Source organism: Ochotona curzoniae, unplaced genomic scaffold, assembly GCF_017591425.1.
Source record: "Ochotona curzoniae isolate NIBS_2020 unplaced genomic scaffold, NIBS_Ocur_1.0 contig_883, whole genome shotgun sequence".
Taxonomy (NCBI): Eukaryota; Metazoa; Chordata; class Mammalia; order Lagomorpha; family Ochotonidae; genus Ochotona; species Ochotona curzoniae.
The window spans coordinates 71448686-71473166 of NW_024466599.1; the positions used below are offsets into that span (position 1 = coordinate 71448686).

Here is a 24481-nt window from a genome sequence, read left to right on the forward strand (position 1 = left end):
CTACATTCAGTTATTGGAAATTTTGTAAGCACTGTTGACTGGTCCAAAGTAGAGCAAAACGATGTTGGTGTGGCCTGTCTGGGTCACAGTGATGGGACCATCCTTGGGGCTTGTGACTAAGTCTGGGATCTTGGAGGGGAGGGGGACAGAGCATAGGCTGTCACCATGTGCTGCTGCAGACAATAAGGAAACATGCTAGCAGTGGCAGGACATGATCCAGGCAGTGATCAGCCAGCAAGAGCCGAGGTAAGCCCTCCCGTATAGATAGGAATGTATCCTATAACTTAAGAGTGCTAAATCCATAGCTGCCTTGGACACTTGACCTGGGTGATTCTGACATAGAAAGGATACCACCTCTGTATTAATCCTCTCAGTAAGGGCTTGGAGTGGCTAGCCAGCTGCAGTAACCACCCCCCCCCCCCCCATTAGACTTAACGTGCCCAGCCTGAGTTATAAGATGGGCTTTGGAGTGAAGAGGGGGGTCCAGGGTGAATGGTCAAAGTTAGTACCTGGCTCATTTTGGGCAGCTCTTTCTCAGTTTTATCTTTTTCTTTGGCCAAGTCCTTGATCATCTGCTTCAGCTGCTTCTGATAGTCGGCTGCATCACCTTGAAATGAATGAAATGTAAACACCGTGAAAGCAAGCGGAGAAATGGGCAGGAAGGGGGAGTACATGGGGGGTGTTCAAGTGGAAGGAGCATAACACCTCTGCAGGCAGCCAGCTCGGTGGGGGCAGATCCTGGGAGGGAAGGGAGGGGCAGCCCAGGTGCAGGCTGGTCAAAAGTAGTACTTGCCATTGGACTTCCCAAAAACCAGGGGTCTTGATGTTGACAGCAGCGGGTTCTTCAAAGGCGACTGGCTGTCCCGGTCATTCTCAGTGAGTGCTTTAAAAGAGATTTAAATTCACATTAACCCAAACACGTATGGGAACTTTGTTCTACCAGGCTGAGTCTGCAGCTCCTAGCGTATGGGCTGCAATCTGCACAGGATCCAAGGACCCAGCACAGCAGCCTCAGGCGCAGCTCTGTGCCTCCCCAGGGTCCTGGGAGATACTGTCACAGCACACGGGTCCTCGGAGGACACTGCAGGTCTGCACGGGAAGACATGAACTGATGAACCTAATCTAACAAGGTTCTGTATGTTAAACTCTAGAAATAAACTAAGCATCGGAGTCACAGTGGTTGGTAGTTATTTTCAACATTCCAAGTGATTTCTACAGTCACACTACCGCTATAATTGAGGAAAGCCTCACTGAATTCCAAGTAGCGTCCTACCAGGAACAAAGCATCAGCGACCCAAATGGGGCAGCCACTTTAGGAAACAATAGTTTCCCTGCCACAACAGCATAGTGGTTAAAGTCCTCACCTTGAATGTGCTGGGATCGCATATGGGCATCGGTTCTAATCCTGACAGCCCCCCTTCCCATCTAGCTCCCTGCTTGTGGCCTTGCGACCCAGCACCCATGTGGGAGACCTGGAAGAGCTTCTGGCTTCGGCTTTGTATCAGTGCAGCAACTTGGGGAGTGAATCATTGGACGGAACATATTTCTGTCTCCTCTCTATATATTGGACTTTCTGATAAAGTAAATTAAAAAAAAAAAAAAAGCCTTGTCATTTAAAACCTCAAATGCAAAATTCCGTTGTGATTCGTCAAGCATCCACAAGATGGCACTAAATCGTGGCTAAGCTATCTTCTGTGCTAGGAAGGACTGCCTGCACACCTATCATTTTGATTAGTTCTACTATCTTTTAATTCACCTATTTTCAAGTCAAGGAGAAGGGCGTGGAGACAGAAAGGTCTGCCATTTGCTGGTTCATTCCCCCGGGTCACCAACAGGACTGGGCCAGGCTGAAGCCAGGAGCTTCACTGCGGGCTTCCATGTGGGTGCAGGGGCCCAGGCACGTGGGCCATCTTCCAGTGCTTTCCCAGGTGCATCAGCAGGGAGCTGGCTCAGTGCCCGTACGGGATGCTGGCCCTGCAGGGGCCTTTACCTATTACACTCACCCCGTATCTTTGTTTCTTTAACAAGGTGGCTGTGGAAGCAAGTGGCCAGGTCCACTGGAAGTGCCTTTGCCTTCCAGGAGAGAAATACATTTTGGCTTTCAGATGCAACTGAGACATGATGGCTGTCGAAATCCCATTCTCCACCATGTCCACCTCTTGCTAAAACTGTGCAGTGCCCTCTTCCCAGGCCTCCAGTGATGAGAAACAACCAGGTCTCACCAGCAAGGAGGTGCATGGAGGTTAGTCAGGACTTCAGACAGAGGGGTATTCATAGGACCATCAGCTGAGGCTTCTGTGTTATCCACTGAGAAACACTGACGTGCAGCTGCTCCTGGAGGTGGGCACAGGACATCTGGCATCTCACTGGCTTCCTGGAGAGCTCCATCTTCAGCTCTACTGTCACTGACCAAAGTGCCTGCAATCTCTGACTTTCACAGAATGTTTCTAGGAAGTTTATGTTACTACTTTTCAAAATTCTCAATGACACTTTCAACTCAGGATGATCCAAAACACATCTTTATCTCCCCTTAAACTGCCTATTAGCAAGCCAGACACCGTTTCTGATACAGCTGAGCACGCTGCCTGATCTATAAAAACTGGAACATGAGTGACCACCATGTGTACGTCCTGGGAGCAGCTGAGCTTTGCAGCTTTCCTCCACATATCCTCCATTTACAGGAGGGTTCTCTCCAGCACCTGCAGCTTCAGGAGGCCGCGAAGTGTCCTGGCATCATCAGCTGCCCTGCAGCCTGGCGAGCCTGCTGCGGGTTCGCTCCTGGGCGAGCCTCGTGATGGTTTTGGTTGCTGGAGCACTGGAGGATTTGCATCCCTCAGCTTCTAGGGTCCAGCAGTTAGCACATTCCCAAGCCAGGAGCTTAACAGTTATCTTCACTCTCACCTCTTGGGAGTCACAGGAAAGGGGCTCACTGGGTACACAGACCTACAGGACACCTGCAAGGTTGTGTGTGCAGGCACGCATGTGTTCTCTGGCCATATCAAGTGTCATTCAGATACTCCAACATAGGACATGAAAAACTCTTCCAGAAAGTTCTGCACTAGAAATCCAATGAGTATAATTAGATGAAATGACTAGTGTCTGTTGATTTGTCCAAACTCAATGCAGTCTTGGCTTTAAGATCTGTATGCTCCCTGTGACCTGCCACAGCCTGTCATCTGCAACATTTCTAGTTCCTGTGCCAGTGTTGCAATTGCACAGCCAGGACAATGAGCTCTCCTGGAACCATTATGTGGCTCCTGGCTCTTCCTGGCTTCCCAAGTTGCATCACAGACCTTTGTAACCAAGCTCACAACCAAGCTCTGTATCTCTGCCCACACTGGCAGAGTGCTGAGCTGTCCACTTCGGTGGGTGTTTCCGGCAACGTTCTCATGCAATGCTGGGTAGAACGTCTTCTCCACAGGCATATGGACTTTGTCTTCATTTTATTTTAAAAATATTTAATCATTTGTTTTAAAGGCAAGGCTGCAGAGAGAGGAGGAGGAGGACAGAGAGAGGGAACTCTCTGATCTGCTGGTTAAGTCCCCAAATGGCTAAGTGGACAGGCCAAAGCCAGAACTTGACCCGGTCGCCCATATGGATACAGGGGCCCGAGCACATCAGAGGCAGCTGGACTGAAAGTGGAGCCACCAGGTCTTGAACCTACAGGATACCAACACTGCAGGCCACAGCTTGGTCATCGTGCCACAACACCAGTCCCTGTTCCACCTTTTAAAGTTATTACGAAAAGTCACCGTTTCTTAAAATTAAAAAGGAAATATTTACTGGCTAAACAGATTTAAATGAAAAGCACCCAATAAACAGAGTCGTCATGGCGTGAGGTAAAAACCTCTTGATGTTTACCAACAGACGTTTTTAGATTATCTGCATCAAAAAATATTTAGACACACAAAATGTCAAATCTTAATTTTTAGTCAAAAATTTCAGCCTGAGGTTAATGTTATATTTGTCCAAAAAGACTATGTGAAACTAATTTTTTAGGGGCTCGTGTGATGACTTAATTAGCTAATCCTCCATCTCTAAGCGCTGGCATCCCAGACGGGCAACAGTTTGTGTCCCGCCTGCTCCACTTCCCATCCAGCTCTCTGCCTGGGGACCCTGCACCCGCATGGGAAACCTGGAAGAAGCTTCCGATTCCAAATCGGCTAGCTCCAGTCATTGTGGCCATCTGGGCAGTGAGCTAACAGATCTTTCTCTCTCTCTCTCCTTCTCTATATCTGCCTTTCCAATAAAAATAAATCAAACAATCTTCTGATTCCATTAAGACCTACAAATGCCTTTTAATACATCAAATGCAATGAAATGCCTTCTAGAACTGAACTCGCAATTGCAAAATAGTAATTCATGCTAAAGTCAGATCAAGAATCAAAAACAGGGCCGAGCACGGTGGCCTAGTGGCTAAAGGCCTCGCTTTGAACACACCTGGATCCCATATGGGCATCAGTTCTAATCCCGGCAGCCCCGCTTCCCTTCCCATCCAGCTCCCTGTTTGTAGCCTGGGAAAGCAGTTGAGGACAGCCCAAAGCCTTGGGACCCTGCACTCGCATGGGAGACCTGGAGGAAGTTCCTAGCTCCAGGCTTCAGATCGGCACAGCACCGGCTGTTGTGGTCACCTGGGGAGTGAATCATCAAATGGAAGATCTTTCTCTCTGTCTCTCCTCCTCTGTAAATCTGCCTTTCCAGTAAAAATAATTTGTTCTAGAGTCAAAAATAAGTGAGAATTCAAAAGACAATACATTTAAAATATGGCAAGGTAGAAATCCTATATGTACCATCTTGTGCATCTTTTAATTTTGGAACATATTTGGTTTTATGAAAAAAAATTGAGAAAAAAATTAATCACATTCTAAATAAAAGTATCAGATAATTTTTGACGCTACTAATGAGCGTAGAGGAAGTCTTACGTAATTCTTACACATCAGTAGGAGAACATTTGTGAAAAATAAGGGCCAATTAAATGAAAACTATACAACTCAGTAACGAGCTGGCATAAAAGGCAGACATGCCCTGGTGCCAACATGCACAACATGATCCCAAGCCCTGGGGTAAGTCCAGGAGGGCTGTGTGTAGTCAGGACAGGATGTTCTCTGGGGATTACATACCTAGGTGTCACATGCCGTCTCAGAAATGGCTCAGTTTAGGAAGCCCACAAACAATGTCTCTGTGCCTTTACAAGTTTTATACATGCCCAGAGTCTCGTAAAAGGTCACAGGGTCTCCTGGCCCTGGCAATCTCCTCCGGCCGCCAGCCACAACCCGGGGCTCCGGACACTGGGCTGTCTGATTCATCTCTCTTGGAGATTCAAGCAACACATGCAGGGTTCTTTGTTCTTGTTCCTGCCAATGTCAAGTCTGACCTGCTAGGTCTTAAAATGTCTTCCTTCATTTGTAGTTAACTGCTACTTTGCACTGGAAGGAAGTGCCGTCTTACGTGTTGGGGAAATGCAATGGCCCTTCTAAGCAGCTCAAAATAACTACCCCGGTAACCTAGGCCTGGTTCCCCAACACGTTCCCCAGGCCAGCAGCTCTCAGAGTAGTCCTTGGATGGGAACCTGCTGCAACAAGCCCTCTTGGGCCACTATGAATCACTTGTGATTTTCTGCCACAGCCATGCAGAACCTCGCTGAGACTTTGTACTGATCTGAAACTCCAAGCTAGAAACACCTGCTGTTGTGAGTCTAAACAGAACCGAGAGAAGGACTTCAACACTTGCACAGGGCTGGTTTAAGTTAGGGGACGGCCCACTGCCCGGGTTTTCTCTGTGGTCCTTCTTACCTGGAGGGATGTGAAGCCTGTACAACAGCTTGATTTTCTCATTCATTTCTCCATTATACATAATATCTGCAAGCACACACAAAGAGACTGAGAGGATGCACATACCTCAAGCCCCCTTGGCATGATACAAACTTCTTGGTGGAAACAGACTTCTGAACAGTCGGTGTTTGTCACCCTAACACCCCACCCCAGACACACACCACATGAAAAACTGCAGCAGTAAAGGCGGTGGCTGATGAACGAGCAATGAGGGAATCTCATGAATGCTGTCTGGTCCTACTGTTTTTTCAAAGATTTTCATTTTATGCACAAAACTAGGGACTTGGCTCCCAAGCAGCCACGCCACATCACAGTGGTGTCAAGAAGCAGCTCCACGGCCTTATGAGTAGACAGCTGGGCCCAGCAGCTGGCATCAGGGTGGTCCTGAGAAGAGCTTGCATAGTGGCCCCTAGAAACCACCCCAGGCCAGTCACAAAGATGTTCCACTCTGGTGCTCTGCTCTCCCCCATGATCCACTCTTTCACCCTCCCACACCCAGCCTACCTAGACAGCCCACAAATGCCTTGAATTCAATGAGCTGGTCCACGTTGTCGTCCAGCAGCCTGAAAGTCCGTTCCGCCAGGATCTCCGTGTGCGCCCCACAGGTCCACGGCGAGACCAGCTGGAAGAGGTGTGCGAACTGCCGGGCGTCTATGCGGTACTGCTCCACGTAGGGCCTGCTGGGGTCGTGGCGCAGGGCCTCGGGCCTGGGCTGCTCCCAGTAACACCTCATCATGTGCTCTCTCTGGACACAAGAGGGAGAGAGTGCTGTGAGACGCTGGGCCTGCGGGAGGCGGCACCCTCCACAGCTGCGGCCATGGGCCCTCCTCCCCTGCACTGCCTCACCTAAATCGCTGCTTAGAACACACTGTGCAGTGGCACAAACCAATGACAACGTCTCGGATGACTCACAGGATCCCCACAGTAACCACGCACAAAATAGTGTCTCCCGGGTTACCCTCCTGTGGTCCTTGGCTGACATATATATTTAGTTATTTTCTTATTGTGGCAAATCAGACACATTTTTTACTCTGACATCATTTCACTTAAAACTGTACTGTTTGAAACAAAAAGCAAAAATCTGTAGGATATAAAAGGAACTAGCAACACTGCTCACCTGTAGGGGAGGCCAAGTGGGCAGCGAGACCCAAAGGTGGAAGCTTCTGAAGACTGACAGCCTTAAAACACTGACAATTTCAAGAATTAAAAGGGAGCAAAATGCAAGCTGAAGTCTTGGGAACACGCGAAGGCAGCTGTGGAGGCAGCAGGACAGGAGAGCCTCTACATGAAGCTTCGCTGACACTGCTCACTCTCCTCCGAGGCATCTCAAGTCACCAGGGCCTCAAGTGCTCTCAGCGGCTGCACGATTCTTTACAATTTTTTTAAAGATATCTTTTTTTTTTTTTTTTTGAAAAGGCAGATTTCACAGAGAGAATCTTCCATCTGGTGGTTCACTGTCCAAATGGCTGCAATGAATGCAGCTGAGCTAAACTGAAGCCAGGAGCTTTACACACGGGTGTGGGGTCCCCAGGCTTTGGGCTGTCTTCAACTGCTTTCCTGGCCCATTAGCAGGGAGCTGGATGGGGAGTGGAGCAGCTGGGACACAAGCCAGCACCCATATGGGATCCCAGCATTGCAAGGTGAGCATTTAGCCACTGAGCCATTGCACTGGGCCTGATACTTAATAATTTCAATGTCTCCTGTCTTTAAGGATGGGACAGAAATGAGTGCAGATGCTGTAATATGCAAGCTAAAAAGTCATTCATGATTTCACTATCATTAATTACAGCCATATTCTTTAAAGAATCACATTAAAAGTAGCCCAAGAATGTTGGTGTGTGGAGCAAAGCTCAGAGAAATTCTCATTTCTAAAAACTCAAGTCATAAAGTGAATGTCCACATGCCTATGTGTATGGAATCAAGCTTAAGATCCTTAAAATGGTGTCAAGAAAAAGGTTTTGAAATATTAGCCAAGGACTACTTCAGCTATGTAGGAAAACAAACCAATATAAGAGTAAGCCAATGGGGCCCGGCGCTGTAGCCTAGTGGCTCACATCCTCACTTTGAACGGGCTGGGATCCCATATGGGTGTTGGTTCTAATCCTGGTCACCTGCTTTCCACCCAGCTCCCTGCTTGTGGCCTGGGAAAACAGCTGAGGATGGCCCAAGGCCTTGGGACCCTGCACCCATGTGGGAGACAAAGAAGAGGCTCCTGGCTCCAGATTGGTGAGCTCTGGCCATTGTGGCCGCTTAGGGAATCAACCAACAGATGGACGGAAGATCTTCCTGTCTCTCCTTCCTGTGTATCTGACTCATCCCTGGGCGCTGGGACGTGTGCAAAGTCGTGGGTTGCTGGGGTCCGTGCAGTAGGTATGGATGACACGAAGGTGTGAAGAGAACAGCTCCCTGCTTGGCAGGGCCTGGGGAGCTTCCAGCTGTTTGGCACGGCCCGGTGATTTCTCTCCGACCACCTTGACGCAGTCTCACCCCCTGTTTGCATGGACACTCAAGCACCCCACTAAGAATTCTGTAATCTATTGAGGCATTGTTTGCCCCTGTGAGATGGCTTTGGCAACTACTGTGAGCTTAAGAGTTAATGTTATTGATAATGTCTTAGTGAGTGGGCCTTTAACTGCGCACAGGAGTACAATTAAACCCATGCCATTTCTGGACACCTTATTGTGTGCCTACCCATTGCTCTGAAATCGGGCCCAGACATATAGCATGCCTTCTGGGAAACGGCTTAACAAGAATTTTACAAACTAATGGAAACGATGGGAGTAAGAGCTGAAACTGCTATGGCAAAAATATAGTTGCTGTGACCTTAAAGGTTACCCTGTCCTTGCAACGCTTTAGAGCATAGAAAATGTAGCTGCGTTAGCCACTTTCATAATCTTTTAACTAGAGGAAATATAGGATGATTCTATTAACATCACAGAGATATACTTTTGATTATTGTTTGATTGCTTATGAGGCGGTAGAGCCTGCAGTCGTAGGGGGATTTAATGTTTGAAACTTTTTGTCTTAGACCCTTATATTTTTTCTCTTTTGATGTATTTCTCCCATTATGTGATAGATAAAGTTGTGAAAATAAAATGTAGTAAGAATGTTTTACTAATTAGTAGGTAACCATCTGTGCCTTGGCCTTGGAGTTCTGGCTGTCACCTAGTGGTCACTTCTGAAGAATGAATAACGGCTTGCTTTAAAGAAACTGATTATAGTAACTTACAGAATTATCTTTAAGAGCACCTGGTTGACCATGAAGTAAAAATTAATTGAACATCTGTGCATGCTGTCTTAGTTCTAAAGTAAAAGATAAAAAATCAAACGTTTGTGCAGAAGTTTGTGATGTGTCTAAGAAAATAAAAAGAACAGCTTCTTGAAAAGGCGAAGCTGAAAGCAAGCAAGCAAGCAAGAAGCAAGGAAGCAGCAAAAACGCAACAAGTGTCTGTGTCTTTCTTTATCGCCGACTCCACGCACCCTTCCCGAGCTCCGAACTCAGCTGGAGCTGGACTCCGGCAGTGGGTGGTTTCCCCCTTTGTCTCTCTCCTTCCCCCAGGAACAAGAAGAAGAAACAGCACGTTTTGGAAGCAGTGAGTTCACCCAATTTCCCTAAACTTCAATCCTTCCCACCCTAATCAGCCATGTAATCATTATTAAAAGTAAAATCTATAAAAATAATAAATTCTTTTTTTAAACATTAAGCCAATGACATCCACAGGTGATTTAAGAAAGTATATAATTATCCAATAAGTTTAGGAAACAGAACACAACATGATTAATGAATGAATAAGCTTAAGTTCCAATGAAATAGTTTCCTACTAGATTGAAATGACCCACGATTGTCCTCAAATGCTGGGTGGAAACAGAGTGTTGGAAATGGGTCCTCTTACACATCATCAATGGGATTGTCATTTGAAAAGTCAAAAATATTTTAGCAGCACTAAAATATATTAAGTACTACTCCATGATCCATGGAGCTTCTGGCCCAGCCTTGGCTTGTGGCCATTCGAGGCATCAATCTGCGGGGTGCAGATTATTTGTTACTCTATCAAATAAAGCAATAAACCTGATGGCCAAAGTTGTGGCATAATACATTGCCAACATCGGCATTCCACATGGGTGACAAGTTTGAGTCCCGGCTTCTCCATTTCTGACGCCGCTCCATTCAAATGTGCCTGGGAAAGCAGCAATACAAGATGGCCCAAGTGCTTGGCCCCTCCGCCCATGTGGCAGACCTGGATGAAGTTCCTGGCCTTAGACTGGCCCAGCCCTGGTCCATTGTGGCCTTCTGTGGAGTGAACCAACAGATGGAAGATAGCTTTCTCCCGCCTTTCAGAGAAATAAATCATTTTAAGAATCTTTGAAAATCTTTGGAGATGGAGCTGAGCCGTAGCAAACTAAGCCTCCCCCTGTGCTGCCAGCATCCCATATGGATGCTGGTGTGTCCTGGTGGCTCTACTTCCCATCCAGCTCCCTGCTAATATCCTGGGAAGGAAAGCAGAGGACGGCCCAAAGCCTTCAGACCCTGCACCCACACGGGAGACCTGCAGGAAGTTCCTGGCTTCAGACCATCCTAGCTCCAGCCAGAGGTCATCTGGGGAGTGAACCAGCAAATGGAAGCACTCTCTCTGTGCCTCCCCTTCTGTCTTTCAAATAAAAATGAATACAGCTAATTGTATTATAAAATTTTAAGAAGTGAAAAATTTAAAACTTCATATATATATATACATACACACATATATACCCTTTTAAAAAATAAATTAGCAATTAAAACACGAATGTCCTCCAACAACGGAACTGGGTATCGATTAGAATGAGGACAGATTTGTAGATACTGACCTAGAAGTAAGTCTACACCATTTGGTCAACTGAAAACCACAGTTCACCTTGTACAGCACACTCACACTTCCACATGAGCAGAGAGATGGATATTGTATGTACTGGGTGCACATGTGTGTCTGCAGAAACACAGGACAATCAGGAGACACACCCAGCATGCGCAGTGATGACCTACCACGGAGTGGCTCCCAGGGGAACCAAGGCAAGGCCCTTCACTTCCTGCTGAAAAGTGCTCCATAAAGCTTACAGCAGGGTACTTTTATTTGTGTTTCAATTAGAATTTGAAAACAAAAGTCTTCCTCAAAACACGACGGACCAAATGACCTCCGGGGCCCAGGAATCTCAGTAAGAAGGTATCTATGGAAAACACAGACTCTGTCTTGGTCCCTGGGCACCTCCGGGAGCAGCTGAGTCTTCCAGTCTGTATTCACACCCCTCACAGCCCTCAAGCATGATCCGTAAGGAGGCCATATCTCAACTTTGGACAATAGGAGATATCCGGACACTGCATTTATAAGACGTCAAGGACTGCTTTAAAGTGACAAACATTTGCAATGCTCATCAAGTCCGAGTTGATGGTGACTGGCTACTGCCAGGGGTGCCTGCGCCTGCGAGGCTGGGGTGAGCCAACCAAACACATTCAGGCACATCCTACCACATGCCCATAGAACACTTCAGGACAATTCCCATGAGGGTCTTTCTCTTGCAAAAACAGAATTCTGGTCCCAAAGACAGGAGGTACGTGTAAAACACCCTGAAGTACATGACACCCCACGGGGCTTGAGCCAGGGAAAAAACTTCCAGCAAAGTGCCCGATGACGTCATCTGTAAAACCCAGGACGCCACCTAAACATCGGGACATCAGAAATCTGGTTTGCCATACCAAGCACTACCACAGGAAAGGTTACAAAGTCATTCAAGAAATGGTTAAGACTTTTCTACGTGATACCACAGAAAAACATTAACAATAGCATCAAGGGAAAAACACGCGAAGAACCGTGCATACTAGCCCAGTAAATGTCATCCCACATGCGGATAATGTCAGGGGACTGCGATTAGTTAACAAGTACATCAAGTGTGGATGTTCCATACACTCAGGACTGGGAAGTGGAGCTGTGCTTATCAGGACAGAGCACGACGGTGAGAGATCCCCTCACACAGCCCTCATCCCAGGGCGGCCCCTGTACCTTGGGCCCTCCCCACTCCCCCGCCCCGGAAGCTACACAGTAGACTGGTGTCCAGGGGAGCCTCGACGGAACAAAGGGGAGACATTTCTGGGCTGAAGCAAGCAAGCAAGCAGGCTCTTCCAGTGTATAACAGGTGCCCCCATTGTGGGCTCAGGGCCCTGGAACTCCTCCTCCCAAGACTCACTCACCTTAAATAAGTCATAGAGCTGCTCCAGGTCTTCAGGAAGGATTGAGACGTCCGGGATGACGACGCGGAGCTTAAGGAAAACAGGAACGGTGAGCGAGCAACTCTAGGCCTGCACACCTGGCAGGGGACACAGGGAGGGGGCTGCGTGGCTTCCCTTGGGCACTGGAGCAGCACCTGCTCCTCTGGATACCAAGGTGCTCTACGGCATCTTCTCTGCTCTTCTCCCCTTTCCAGGTCACCCCGTGAGAAGCACAGGAAGTGTAACGGAAGGGAAGCAGTTGGCAGCTACAGCCCAGGCAGCCAAAGAGTGAGCACTTACTGTGGGTCACCTGCACGAGGCATTTTATAACTAGTCCCTCAGCTAAATCCTAGCTGGTAGCCCTAATCAGGCCCATTTTATAGTCAGGGCAACTGAGGGTCCCAGTTGGACCCCAAAATCCCATACCGCTATATCATCCTCCATTACATTAATTCAGTGATTTTTCCACCCTATTCCTCAAAAAAATCCTGACATTCCTGCATCAGGTGACCAGAAGGGACCCGCCTGCGCAGTTAGCTCCAAGGCCAGGGGCCCCATGGTGAGGTGACTGCTGCCCACCACGTTTTGCTTTGTGGTGTCCTCATGGCCTTGGAGGACCCGGATCCTGTGCTTGCAACGCAGGTGTTCGATCTGCTCCACCGACTGGTCTCCGAATTTCTGCAGGGAGACAGACACAGCCCAGCTCAGGGGCCCCATGGGTCTGGGCTGGGGACGCAGGCACCCTCCCCTCCCAGGGCACCGCGTTACCTCATAGGCGTCCCGGATGAGGTCTGCGATGTCAGTCACAGGGTAGGGCTCCTGATCGTCAGAGAAAAAGGCATGGTGGCTGCCAACCGGCGGGTCGGGGCTGTCCTCGTTCTTAATGTGGTCTAGAAACCTGAGCATACCACCAGTTACAGCCCAGACCAACCCACACCAGGTGTCACACATCACCCGCGAGGCCATGGGGCAAGCATTGGGTGGGCTGGCACCCAGGAGGGGGCCAAGGCAGCAACCACTGCCTCATGTTTAGGGAACAGGAGAGAAACTCAGGAAGCCAGGCCTGCCCAGTACGGCTCCCAGGACAGTCTTCTGGTGGCCACGGCTCCAGTGCAGTGAACGCAAACTTGTATGTATTTCATTTTAAGCATCCCCACTGTTCTGGGAGTTGCCTTCTACATGTCATCTGGCTCCAGGGCTCACCCCAACATGATTCTTAAACTGCAGCTTGCTAGCACTCCCGATACACAGGGTCTGAAACCTCCTAGCATCTGCCCAATGCCCACGCAGCCCCAACAAGACCGCTCACAGTCTGCACCAATTCAAGCCTCTTACTCTTCTTAAAGCATCTGCAGCCCTTGTCTGCCTAGACTATCCCTTGGTGGATATGGGTAAAGGAAGATGCCACTGGTGACAATGCCACAGGCTCGGGGGAAACCCCAGGGTGACAGGTGGCAAGCCAAAGACCCGAACAGAAACCTCCCACGACAACGGCACATGCTTGGCCAGGGGAGCCAGTGGCTGGGCCAGGGCCCACCTGCTGAGGACCATCAGGGCTTGGCCGTCGTCCTTGCTGCTGCACAGCTCCTCGGCGTTGGCTTCGAGCACGGCGAGCCCCAGCTGGAAGATGGCTTTGATCCCGTCATAGAAGAAGCAGTCGACCACATTCACGGCGCTCTCCAGAGGCATGATGCTGAGGAACAGGGTCAGGAACCATGAGAGCGAGACGGACGCCAGGGCCGAGAGGTCCTGCATGTGCTCCGCCAGCTCCGGCAGGTGCTCCTTGATGAGCTCCTCGAACACAGACTGGTCCACCTGTGCCCCTGCAGGAGGAAGGCCACAGGGCTCTGGGTGGGAGGGCTTGGGGCCACTAGCCTCGCCCTGATATCCACTACCCTGAGATAACCACCACCACAAGGCAGACATGAGGCTGAGAAAGCACCCCGTGAGGTCTGGGGGTTCGAGTGTACCACCCACAAGGGAAGCATGACAAGGAGTTTCTGGCTCCAGACTCCAGCCTGGACCAGCCCTGGACGTCGCAGGCAGCTGGAGGGCCAACAAAGCAGATGGGAGCTCTCTCCAGCTGCCTCAGTCTCATGAATCAATTTCTTAAGAACAATTATTTTTTGAAAAGCGTATCATGACACATGTCAATTCCTATTCCACAAGAGCGGCTAAAATTAAAAAGACAAGGCCAAGTGTTTGCCAGGATGCAAAGGCACTGGAGGTCTCATGGCATCATGCTCCCTTTACAGCATGTGAAATTCAACACACACACACCACACACACACACACCACACCTTCTCTAACCTGGGACCCAGAAACCCTCCTCCCGGAAAAACACCCAGGGGAAAAAATCACATTAGATAGTCCTACAAAGACTTACATGTGGAATGTTTATTGTAACTTTACCATGGACCCACATCAGAATTAACTCACACACCCATCAACAGGAGACTGGATAGAACAGACTGTGGTATGACTACACCCCAAAATACCACTCAGCTACTGGAGTGGAGCTGACGTGGAGCAGGACGTCCCGAGCTTTGTCCAGAGCGCGCGCCCGTCAGACGTTACGCTGAGAGGAAGCCACCAGCTCGAGCGAGTGCCCTTCCATAGTGTTACATGTCAAACCGAAGGGCAGAGTGTACGAGCTTCAAGGGCAGGCGACAGGAATCCACGGGGACAGAAAGCAAGAGCAGGAGTGCCTGCAGCTGGAAGATCTTCCTCCCCATCTGAGGCTCATGGTCACATGGGTGTGTAGGGTCTCACTGCTGAGCTGTGCACAGGCTGTGACGGGGGTGGCACCCCACACCTCACTGGGTTCCCAACTGTTCCTCCTTAGTCTGGTGACACTGCCTCCCACAACACAAAGTGAAAGGGGATGTGAGCCAATAAACCTAGCGGGCCTCTCAGGGAGTCCAAGAGGACAGCCAGAGGCTCGCAGAGAAGTACAGCTGCGTGCAAAAGCCACACAGCTCCTCCCAGGGAAACACGTGTCTCTGCGCCCCGCGGTGCCCCCGCCACCTCCTACAGCTCTCACCACATTTCCCACCTCACCCGCTACTTCAGTCGGCTGCCAAACACCATCCCACAAAGCTCCTCTTCTTCTCCCATGCCTATCACCACCCATTTCTCATCTGACCTGCCAAACAGCATCAAAAGCCTTCCCTCTAGCTTCTCCACCAGCGGGTAGCTGGAGCAGAGTGAGAGCACGAGGGGCAGGTGTGGGGAGGACAGAGACCAGGCAGCAAGGAGTGTAGGCCAGCAAGATCACCCATGTGGGAGCTGGGAGAGTCCGCCATTTCACCACCAGTGTGGGTCGCACCAGCCCCGGGCGCTGTCTCCCCAGATCCTCTCCACCAGCTCCCCCAGCCTCACAAAGAGTGCCCTTCCCTTCCTGAGCTGCAGGGTCTTTCTTCACCATTCAATCTGGCATGGAGCTGCTGAGAATCTGCCCCATCCACCTACAATCGCTGGTGTTTAACCCAAACTCCACAGGCGTCCACAGCAGCAGACAAAACTATGCCGAGATTTTCCCGAGGACACTGGGCAAGCTCAAGGGCAAAAGCGTGTTTGTGCAGTCGGCTGGGGAGCACTCCCAGCCAGGGGAGCAGGGGAGATTTCATACACGGGAGTGCTGACAGTGACTTTGTCACCACCACGGGAGAGGCAGGGGCAGGCAGGCTCACCGATCACCCGGTGGTTGAAGTAGTCCGGCAGCATCCGCTCACACACAGCGACCAGCAGCCAGAAGGCCTCTTCCTCCTTGGCGTACAGCAGCAGCACGGAGGTCAGGATGTTCATGGACTGTACAGGGGGTCAGAGAGGACGGCCAGTGACTGACCCAGCGCCTGGGACCCCATACAGACACAAGGCACACTCCAGCCCACGCAGTGCAGGTGAGCGATGCAGCCATGTGCATCAAGTGGGACTGCCGACGTGGGTCTCGTAATTACATCTTGGGCTGAGCTGTCAGCCACCATCCAACCCAGCCCGTCGACCACCATGCCTGAGGTCTGGATCACGCCTGGCCCCGTGGACCCTCGCTCACTTACACTCTCACACACACATCCACTCTGAGGCTCACAGCAGGAAAAGCGAGGTTTAAGTCTGTCACCATCAGCGGCACCCGTCTACTCTGAGGCTGTGCTAGGCCTACTCTGCTCTTTTCATTCACCGTTTCCCCCTGCGCTTGCTCTGAGAACGCCTTTCTTCTCAACCATGTTTCCCGACGGAGGTGACCAGCCTGGTCACCTTCTCCTCCGCAGACAATACTGCCTCCTTAACTGACCCCTGTCGTTCAGATGTTCAAAAGTCCTGCCACTCCCAGGCCACGGTGGGCTCCTGTGGGGGCAGGGAACAGGGACCGCGCAGTGCATAGCACCACTGGGGGGTGGAGCTGGTTTCCATGGTAGGGAAGGAGAGAGTAGTGTGGGCTTCCGCAATGTATTCATTCAGGAAAGGGCTCAGAAACACAGCACCCTCACAGGACAGCCCTCAGCTGCACGCACACGTCACCTGGCAGTAGCCGATTTTGGGGTTCCGGTGGGCGTAGGCTGTTAGAACCCGCCTCAAAGCAGCAATGCCGGTTTCGTTCTGGAAGGCGGGGTGCTGTGGCAGGGAGCGGTGCAGGTCCCGTTCTATCTCCTCGCTCACCAGGCAGCCTCTGCCCAGGGACTCCTCTACCAGGCTCCCGTAGTAGCCGGGGTGCAGTGCGAGATCCGTCACAGCATCTGAGGGTTGAGAGAGCAGCATGTCATGAGAACAGCTCCCGGGACTGTGCCCCCACAGGGTGGGACCCCCGTAGTGTCGCACTGCTTACCGAGGGACACAAAAACACTGCTGACACCACATATAATCAACGGGACTTCATTTCTGCCACACAGCCTGGTCTACACACATAAACAAAGGAGGGCCCTGCGCAATGGCTCAGTGGTTAAACCCTTGCCTTGCACGTGCCAGGACCCCATCAGGGCACCGGTTCACGTCCCGGCAGCTCCCCTTCCCATCCAGCTCCCTGTCTGTGGCCTGGGAAAGCAGTCGAGGACAGCCCAAAGACATGGGACCCTGCACCTGCGTGGGAGGCCCGGAAGAGGCTGCTGGCTTCAGACTGGCTCAGCTGCAGGCATTGTGTCCACTTGGGAAGTGAACCAGTACATGGATCTCTCTCTTTCCCCCTCTCCTTCTCTCTAAATCTTCCAAAAAAATTATAATGAAATAAATCTTCTTTAAAAACAAAGGAAAGGTAGAGGCATTTAAGCAGTTCAGATGCCACCAGCGAGTTCCACACCCCACACAGGTATGTCCCATAAAGCTCTGCTTCCAATGCCTGCTAATGAGCACCCTGGGAGAGAGAAGGTGACAGCTCCAGCTCTTAGGTCCTGGACACCCAGGTGGAGGACTTGGCCTGAGTTCCAGACCAACCAGATCTGACTGTTGTGGGCACTTGGGGAGCGAACAGGGAATGGAAGACTTATCTATGCCTTTTACATTAAAATTTGAAACTTAAACTAATGACGTGGACATGTTACGATGGCTTTTGAAAATAATGATTCAGGTATCAAAGTTTTCCATGGCCAAGGGCATGGCTGGCGTCCACCTTGTTTTCTTGGCCCACCCTTCCTGCTCCCTAGCCTGCTCCTGCAGCTGCCCTCCAAACACATGACCTACAAAGGCCTCCTGTGCTTCAAGCCAAAAACCCCAAATGGAGGACTCAACACACAGAGCAGCTGGATGACTAAGCACCCGAAGGGGACACCTGTGACCCTGCAGGGCTGGGTTCTTCTGGGTCTCTCCAGTATGGGGGTTGAGGGGAATCTCTGGGTGGCTTCATAAAGGGCTGGCTGCCTTCTGGTGCTGGAATGGATGGGTGGGGGGTGGGGGGGAGGACTGCAGGTGTCCCGAGCTGTTGCTAGTTGTTCAGCAGCTTTTGGTGTAAATGCTGCTTATTACGTGGGAGTACCAACAGACCATGGGAACTGGCCATCACTGCACAGCAGACATGGACCTGGCAGTTCAAGGCCAGGGCTCCCTGATCAGGTCCTAGGTGAAACCTGAGTCTGAGAATCGGGGACCTCAGCCGGGCCGGAGTTGGTCATTTGGCGGTTGGGGGGAAGAATGAGGGGGAAGGATGAGGAGGGAAGATGAAGGGAGAGGAGAAAGACAAGGACGACCGCAAGGGGAGGAGCCAGCACCAAGAAGAGGCGAGCTGGTGAGGGGCCAGACGCCAATGGAGAAAACTGCTTACTGCTTACCTAGTCAGACTGCCCCCCTACAGGCCCGCCCACCGGCGAGAGAGGGAGTGTCCCAGGCATCTGAAGCCACAGGCGGCCACAGAATGAAGGGATAAGCGGTATAGGACGCCACAGACGACAGAGGTCCCCCGCCACGTGGCCTCCTGTGCAGGTGCTGGGTGTCCCGGGGAGGCGGCACCAATACAGCCGATGCTCCACCAGGTCTGGGTGTCCCGGTGAGGCGGGACCTTGGGAGCCGATGCTTGTCAGGGTCTGGGGTCCCTGGGAAGCTGCACCAAGGCAGCCGACACCCCGGCCGCGGGGTGGGGCCCCGGGCCGGTCACCTGAGAACAGCAGCCAGAGCCGGCCCCGCAGGGACTCTGGGATCCCCATGGCCACGAGCTTCCGGATCTTCTCGGTGCGAAACATACACACGGTTCTGCCGTACTCCACGAAGTGGTCATTCCACAGACTGATTTTGATCTGTTCCCTGGACTGGAATCAGAAACACGCTCTGCTGGTGGAGGGCAAACCCCACATGCAGCCCTCCCCCCACAGTGGAGCCCCCAACCCGCGCTGGCACACCTTGTTGGGACAATGCAGCGACACCGGTCTCCAGGCACCTCCTGTGGTCAAGGATGCTTGCCAAGAGCACCCGAGCACCCCACCTCCACCAGGAGACTCTCAGACCAGGGGGCGTGGTGGGGCTCAGCGACCAGAAAGCAGGAACACACATACTCTCTTCTCTCCTCTCTTTCCTCCCATTACCAGACCTGAGAGAGTGACCCTTAAAAATGCTTTAAAACCATCACCAGAGGGCAGGAATGTTCTGCGCCTTTTAAACAAGTTGCTTTTAGTGGTCTGCTCTAATGGAAGATGGAAATTCAGACTTGGGTATGCTCAGGGGCTGAGTCAGCAACAGTTAGCTGAGCGTCTGTGTGTGGAAGAAAAGGGGAAGGCTCGGTGTGGGAGAAGCAGAGCCGACAGCTGCTTACCCGGGAGCCTCAGGCACCCACACTGGGGTCCCGGGTGACCCTGTTCACAGCCCCTGCTCTCTCCTGAGGGTTATAAACACAGCTACCCAAGGCTGTGGCTCCGTTTCAACACCTTATCTGCTTAGCTGGCTGCACCTGCCACATGGCTCCCATTCTCCCTACAAACAGGACATCCCGAGGCCACGTGAGAAATCACATATTTTAGCTGAACACTCAAAGTCAGAGGGACCCTTTGTCACTAAACCAAAACCACACTGGAGGAGTGCACGCCAACACCACTAGCTAGTCCGAGAAGGGCTTGCTATGTACCTGGAGCTCACCAGGGACAGCGCTGCCCCTGGCAAGCCACACTTCTAGCTTGAGAACCATTGCAGGGCAGAGAGCAAGGGCAAGTAGAGACAGGAGGAGCGCGTGCCGGTCAGGGCCGCTGGACAGCGGACACCCTCAGAGCTGGGCACAGCCAGCCCTACCTACCAGGAGGGCCTCGGGGTGCAGCGGCGGGCTCATCTCCTTGTCACCCTCCTCCCTGTTCTGTGGGGAGACCGCTTCCAAATCCCCAAACTTGTGGTCACTGCACATGTTTGTTGAGTGAAACACGGATGACGTCTGAGCAAGAAGGAGAGACACAGCATGAGAAGTCACACACGGGCTTCCTACCGCCTTCCAATGCGTGAGCGCCACAGACTCCCAGCTCCTCAGAGGGAAACCCAGCAGGACCAGGGCCTCAAGCACAATCAGGGCCCTCCAGCTGTGTCCAGGCAGGGCGGCTTTGGCTGTCCTTGGCTTCCAGAGCTGAGCCAGGACCATCCCAAGCAAACACCTCTACAGTACAGAGTCTATGCCCGCTCCTCATTTGGGAGAAAAGGGATCAGGAGATAGGAGGCAGGTGAGGAGGATGGAGAAGGGGCCATGGCAGGTCTAGCAGGAGGCTGGGGAAGCGGACACGGCAGGCTTTGGTGAATTCCTGCAGGGGTCCAAGCCCCAAGACTGTAAAGCTGTTTTCCCTCACCGTACACCTGTCCCTGGGTTATAACTGCAGCAGCAGGGAGGGTGGTGGCATTGATGACCAGGTCCTCCCCTCCAGTGTGCGAAGGTGAAGAGTGGCCTACAGAGGACACCCTCCATCAGCCCCGCCACGCTGGGGAAGGATGCCCTGCTGTGCCATGTCATGTTAGGTCAGGCTGACACGGTACATCAGAAATGACACCATGAGTGACACATGAGCCCACCAGCCTCTACCTCACTGCATTCTCCCACAGCGACCCCCTGCTAGAGAGGTGTGGCAAGGGGAACATATGAGCTGTGGAAGGACACCGCTATGAAGGCTCCTCCTACCATGTTGTCGCTGTCCGACGTGTCGTAGCGCGCAGGGCGGTTGGCGTGCACCTGCCGCAGCCTCTCCAGCAGACTGTCCACCAAGCTCTCTCGGTCCTTGAGCTCGATAAACTGGAAGGCCATCTTGCTGCGGATGCTGACGATGATGGGGTTGGGCAGCAGGCTGGTGTCCTCCATCTTCTCAATGCTCACCACCTGCCGCAAAAGACAACACAGGGAATCCAGCAAGAAAGGGAGAGTGATACTCAGCCACATCTTCAGACCCTACCCCAGGGCACGGCCCAGAACTCAACAACGCAAGTACGGAGGGAGGCAGGTTAACAAGGGGACACGGCGGCATCAGTCACCAGGACCACTAACCGGTGGGTAGACAAACAAACTCGTGTTAAGTCTAAGACCATGGAATATCTTTCAGTCATGAGAGGGAATTCTGACACATGCTACAACTTGCATGGAGCCTCAAGGGAACTGCACTAAGTGAAAGAAGCCTTTAAGAGGACAAATGTTAAATGGATCCACTTATACAATGTACTTAAAGCAGTAAAACTCAAAGGGACATAGGAGACAGGCAGGAGTTGAGAGGACAGGGAGGAGGAAATCACTGCCTAACATGTGCAGAGTTACAATATGGGCATTTGGATAAGTTTGAGATGTGAATGGCTGGTTAATGGTTGTATAAGAATGTGATTATAACTAATGGTACTAAAATCTGCCCTGAAGAATTACTGGAAATTATTTTGTTATATATATTATCAGATTTTTAAAAAATATATAAGTATATAAGATTTTTTTTTAAGTATATAAGGAGCGTCCAGCCCAGCACAGTAACCTAGTGGCTAAAGTCCTTGCCTTGCACGCTGCAGGATCCTGTATGTATGCTGATATGTATCCTGGCCGCTCCACTTCCCTTCCAGCTCTCTACCTGTGACCTGGGAAAGCAGTAGAGGACGGCCCAAAGCCTTGTGTCCCTGCACCCACATGGGAGACACAGAGAAGCTCCTGGCTTCAGTTTGGCTCAGCTCTGGCTGTTGCAGCCACTTGGGAGTGAAACAGCGGATGGAAAATCTTTGTCTCTCCTCACTGCAAAATTTGCATTTCCAATAAAAAAATAAATCTTTTTTTTTAAAAAAATGTATGTAAGGAAAAGGTGGCACTGTAGTACAGTGGGTTAAACAACTATTTCCAAAGCCAGCTTCCAATTAGAGTGTAAGTCTCAGCTACTCAGGGCCTGGGCTAATGGCCTAGCAGGTAAAGCTGCCGCCCGCACACCTGACAGGCATACCCTATTTCCAACCCAGTTCCCTGCTAATGGCCTGGAAAAGCAGAAGGCAGCCCAAGTGCTTGAGCCCTTGCCACCCATCACGTGACCTGGAAGAAGATCCAGGCTTCAGCCTGTCCCAGCCCCAACTGCTATGACTATCTGGAGAGTAAGCCAACAACTGAAAAGACTGGAGTGGGGTGGGAGGCGGGGTGTGTGTGCATGTGTGTGCGTGTGTGTGCCTCTCCCTCTCTACAACTCTTTCAAATATATTTATTTTCAAAGTAAGCTACCTGTCTTGGCTGCTCCATTTTTGATCCAGCTTCCTTCACCTTGGAAAGCAGCAGAAGCTGTTCTGAGTACTTGGGCCCCTGCAACCCATGGGAGAGAAAAGAATGGAGGTCCTGGCTCCTGGCTTTGGCCCTGCCCAGACTCCGCTGTGGGAGCCATTTGGAGAGTGAACCAGTGGACAGAAGATCAAACTGTCCCTCCTTGTTTATCCACCTATTCCTTCCTCTCCTCTCATTCTACCTTTTAAATAAATTTTAAATATATATTTTTAAATACATATGGCGGGGCTAGTGTGATGGCACAGTGAATTAGTCCTTTGCCTGTGATATGGGTATCCCATATGGGCATGGGTTTGAGTCCTGGCTGCTCTACTCCCAACTAGCCCTCTGACAATGGCCTGGGAAAGCAGCAGCAGGTGGCTTGAGCCACTGCACACATGTGAGAGACCTGGAACAGGCTCCTGGCTCTCAGCTTCAGACCAGCCTAGCTCTGGCCATTGCTGCCATTGGGGAGTGAGCCAGTGGAAGAAATCTCTGACTTTCTAGTAAAATGAATCTTAAAGAAAAAATGCAAATGGTCACTCCTGGATTTCCTGGTCCACTCATCAGTAAAAACAGCTATAAAAACAAAGATCTCTATTGCAGAATAACATGTAGGAAGAAAACCACATCAATGGAAGAATTTTGTGTTTTTTTTCCCCCAAGAATACAGAAATACAGCATTCTTGATGTGTAAGAGTTACAAGTATATTGAGCTGCCATGTCCTAACACTGAAAGACTTAAAAACACATTTGAACTGAATTCAAGTTTCCCCCATTTCCAAGAAAAAAAAAATGCAAAGTTTTACACGGGAAAAAAAAAGGGGGAATCTAATCCACATTAAAGGAAATACTTTGAAATTTTTAACTAAAATGCCAGGGGAACATAAAAATTTCCACTTGTTTCTCAAAACGTGTTGCTTTTTATAGGTTGCCTTTCTTTTTCTTGTGGGTCAAAGGGGAGAATTCATGCCTAACTACCGCTAGGCACAGGCTTTCTAGTAACAGTCTGATCAATAATACAGAGGACACAGTCCCCTGCTTTTATCCATCACCACGAGGTAAATTTCAGGTTACCACAGCAGTAATAAAACAGTAACCAAATACATAATTCAAGCCATGCTTCCTCCGAAAAGCCAGGTATCAGAGGATTGACTACAGATGGCAAAACCATGCTTTGCAAACAACTCTTCCTGGGCTCTGTCTCACAGCCAGCACCCTGGTTTCCCATAGTCTAGATAGGGATTGAGTGCATCTTCCCCCAGGGTCATGTATTGGAAGCTTGGTGTCCAATGTGGTGGTACTACTAGGAGGTGGGACCCAAAGGAAGGTTTTTGGGTCACTGAGAGGTCTACCCTCAGAAGGGATTAACCTAGTTCTCATGGGACCCCAGTTAGTTCCTGGGCAACTTTTTTATAATAAAGACTGGCCAATCCCCAGGCCTGTCTTACCAAGTGATCTCTCCATTCTGCAGATGCTTCCAACACTGATCCATCCACCCTGAGGCACTTACCAAAGCAAAGGAGAAGCCAGCACCATGTTGCCAAAATGGAGCTAAATAAACCACTTAGCTTTCTTAAGTATCCAGCCTCAGTTCACAGCATCAGAAAATGGACTGCCAAGGGTTTGCCTCAGGAAGCACACAGCAGAGCGGGGAAACGTGGGTGCAGTGCCTACCTCTCTGAGTGGAAGGACCACGTTACAGCAGCCATCCTCTCTGCTGGCAAAGCAGATGTAGCTGTCAGAGGTGAACATCCGCCCCACGGTGTGACAGCGGCTGAACGGGGTCCACAGGGAGCAGTCCACCACCGAGCGCAGCTTCTCCTTCCTCGGCAGCCGGAAGAAAGCCCGGAAGAACTCGTTCTGGGCTCTAGCCTCCAGGTCCCTAGAGCAGGAGGGACAGGAGGGACAGATGAACTTTAGTGTAGACTCGGCTCTCATCCCCAACAGTCCTAGGTAAATGCAAAGATGAGAAACATTCAAAATAGGAGGTGTTGTGGCACTGCTGGCAATCACCACTTTGAACTCTGCCTCTCCCCTCTGCTTCCAGCTAATGTACACACAGAGAATGACCAACTACTGGAGCCTCTGCCACCCATTTGAGAGACCTAGACTGAGGTCCCGATTCCTGGCTTCAGCCTGCCCTAGCTTTGGCTATTTCATGCATTTGGGGAGCAAGCCAACAACTGGAAGACCTACCTCTGACACTCAACTGCATGCTTTTCAAATACATTTAAACTAACTTTTGGGGGGCATAGCAAA

At 50.8% G+C, this 24481-nt stretch overlaps 1 protein-coding gene across 2 annotated transcripts in view; it reads right to left on the reverse strand.

The window, feature by feature from the left end:
• The window catches only part of TBC1D8 (TBC1 domain family member 8), a 110048-nt gene that overhangs the window by 1192 nt on the left and 84375 nt on the right, over nucleotides 1-24481 (reverse strand). For both annotated transcript variants that reach the window (XM_040993813.1, XM_040993812.1), the window contains exons 6-19: nucleotides 23897-24104; nucleotides 20633-20827; nucleotides 19772-19903; nucleotides 18647-18797; nucleotides 16588-16802; nucleotides 15759-15876; nucleotides 13604-13889; nucleotides 12835-12964; nucleotides 12646-12744; nucleotides 12049-12117; nucleotides 6336-6576; nucleotides 5793-5858; nucleotides 794-883; nucleotides 510-607 (exon numbers count right to left, since the gene is read on the reverse strand). In XM_040993813.1, coding sequence (XP_040849747.1) covers nucleotides 510-607; nucleotides 794-883; nucleotides 5793-5858; nucleotides 6336-6576; nucleotides 12049-12117; nucleotides 12646-12744; nucleotides 12835-12964; nucleotides 13604-13889; nucleotides 15759-15876; nucleotides 16588-16802; nucleotides 18647-18797; nucleotides 19772-19903; nucleotides 20633-20827; nucleotides 23897-24104 — 2098 coding nt within the window. The remainder of the gene's footprint in view (nucleotides 1-509; nucleotides 608-793; nucleotides 884-5792; nucleotides 5859-6335; nucleotides 6577-12048; nucleotides 12118-12645; nucleotides 12745-12834; nucleotides 12965-13603; nucleotides 13890-15758; nucleotides 15877-16587; nucleotides 16803-18646; nucleotides 18798-19771; nucleotides 19904-20632; nucleotides 20828-23896; nucleotides 24105-24481) is intronic.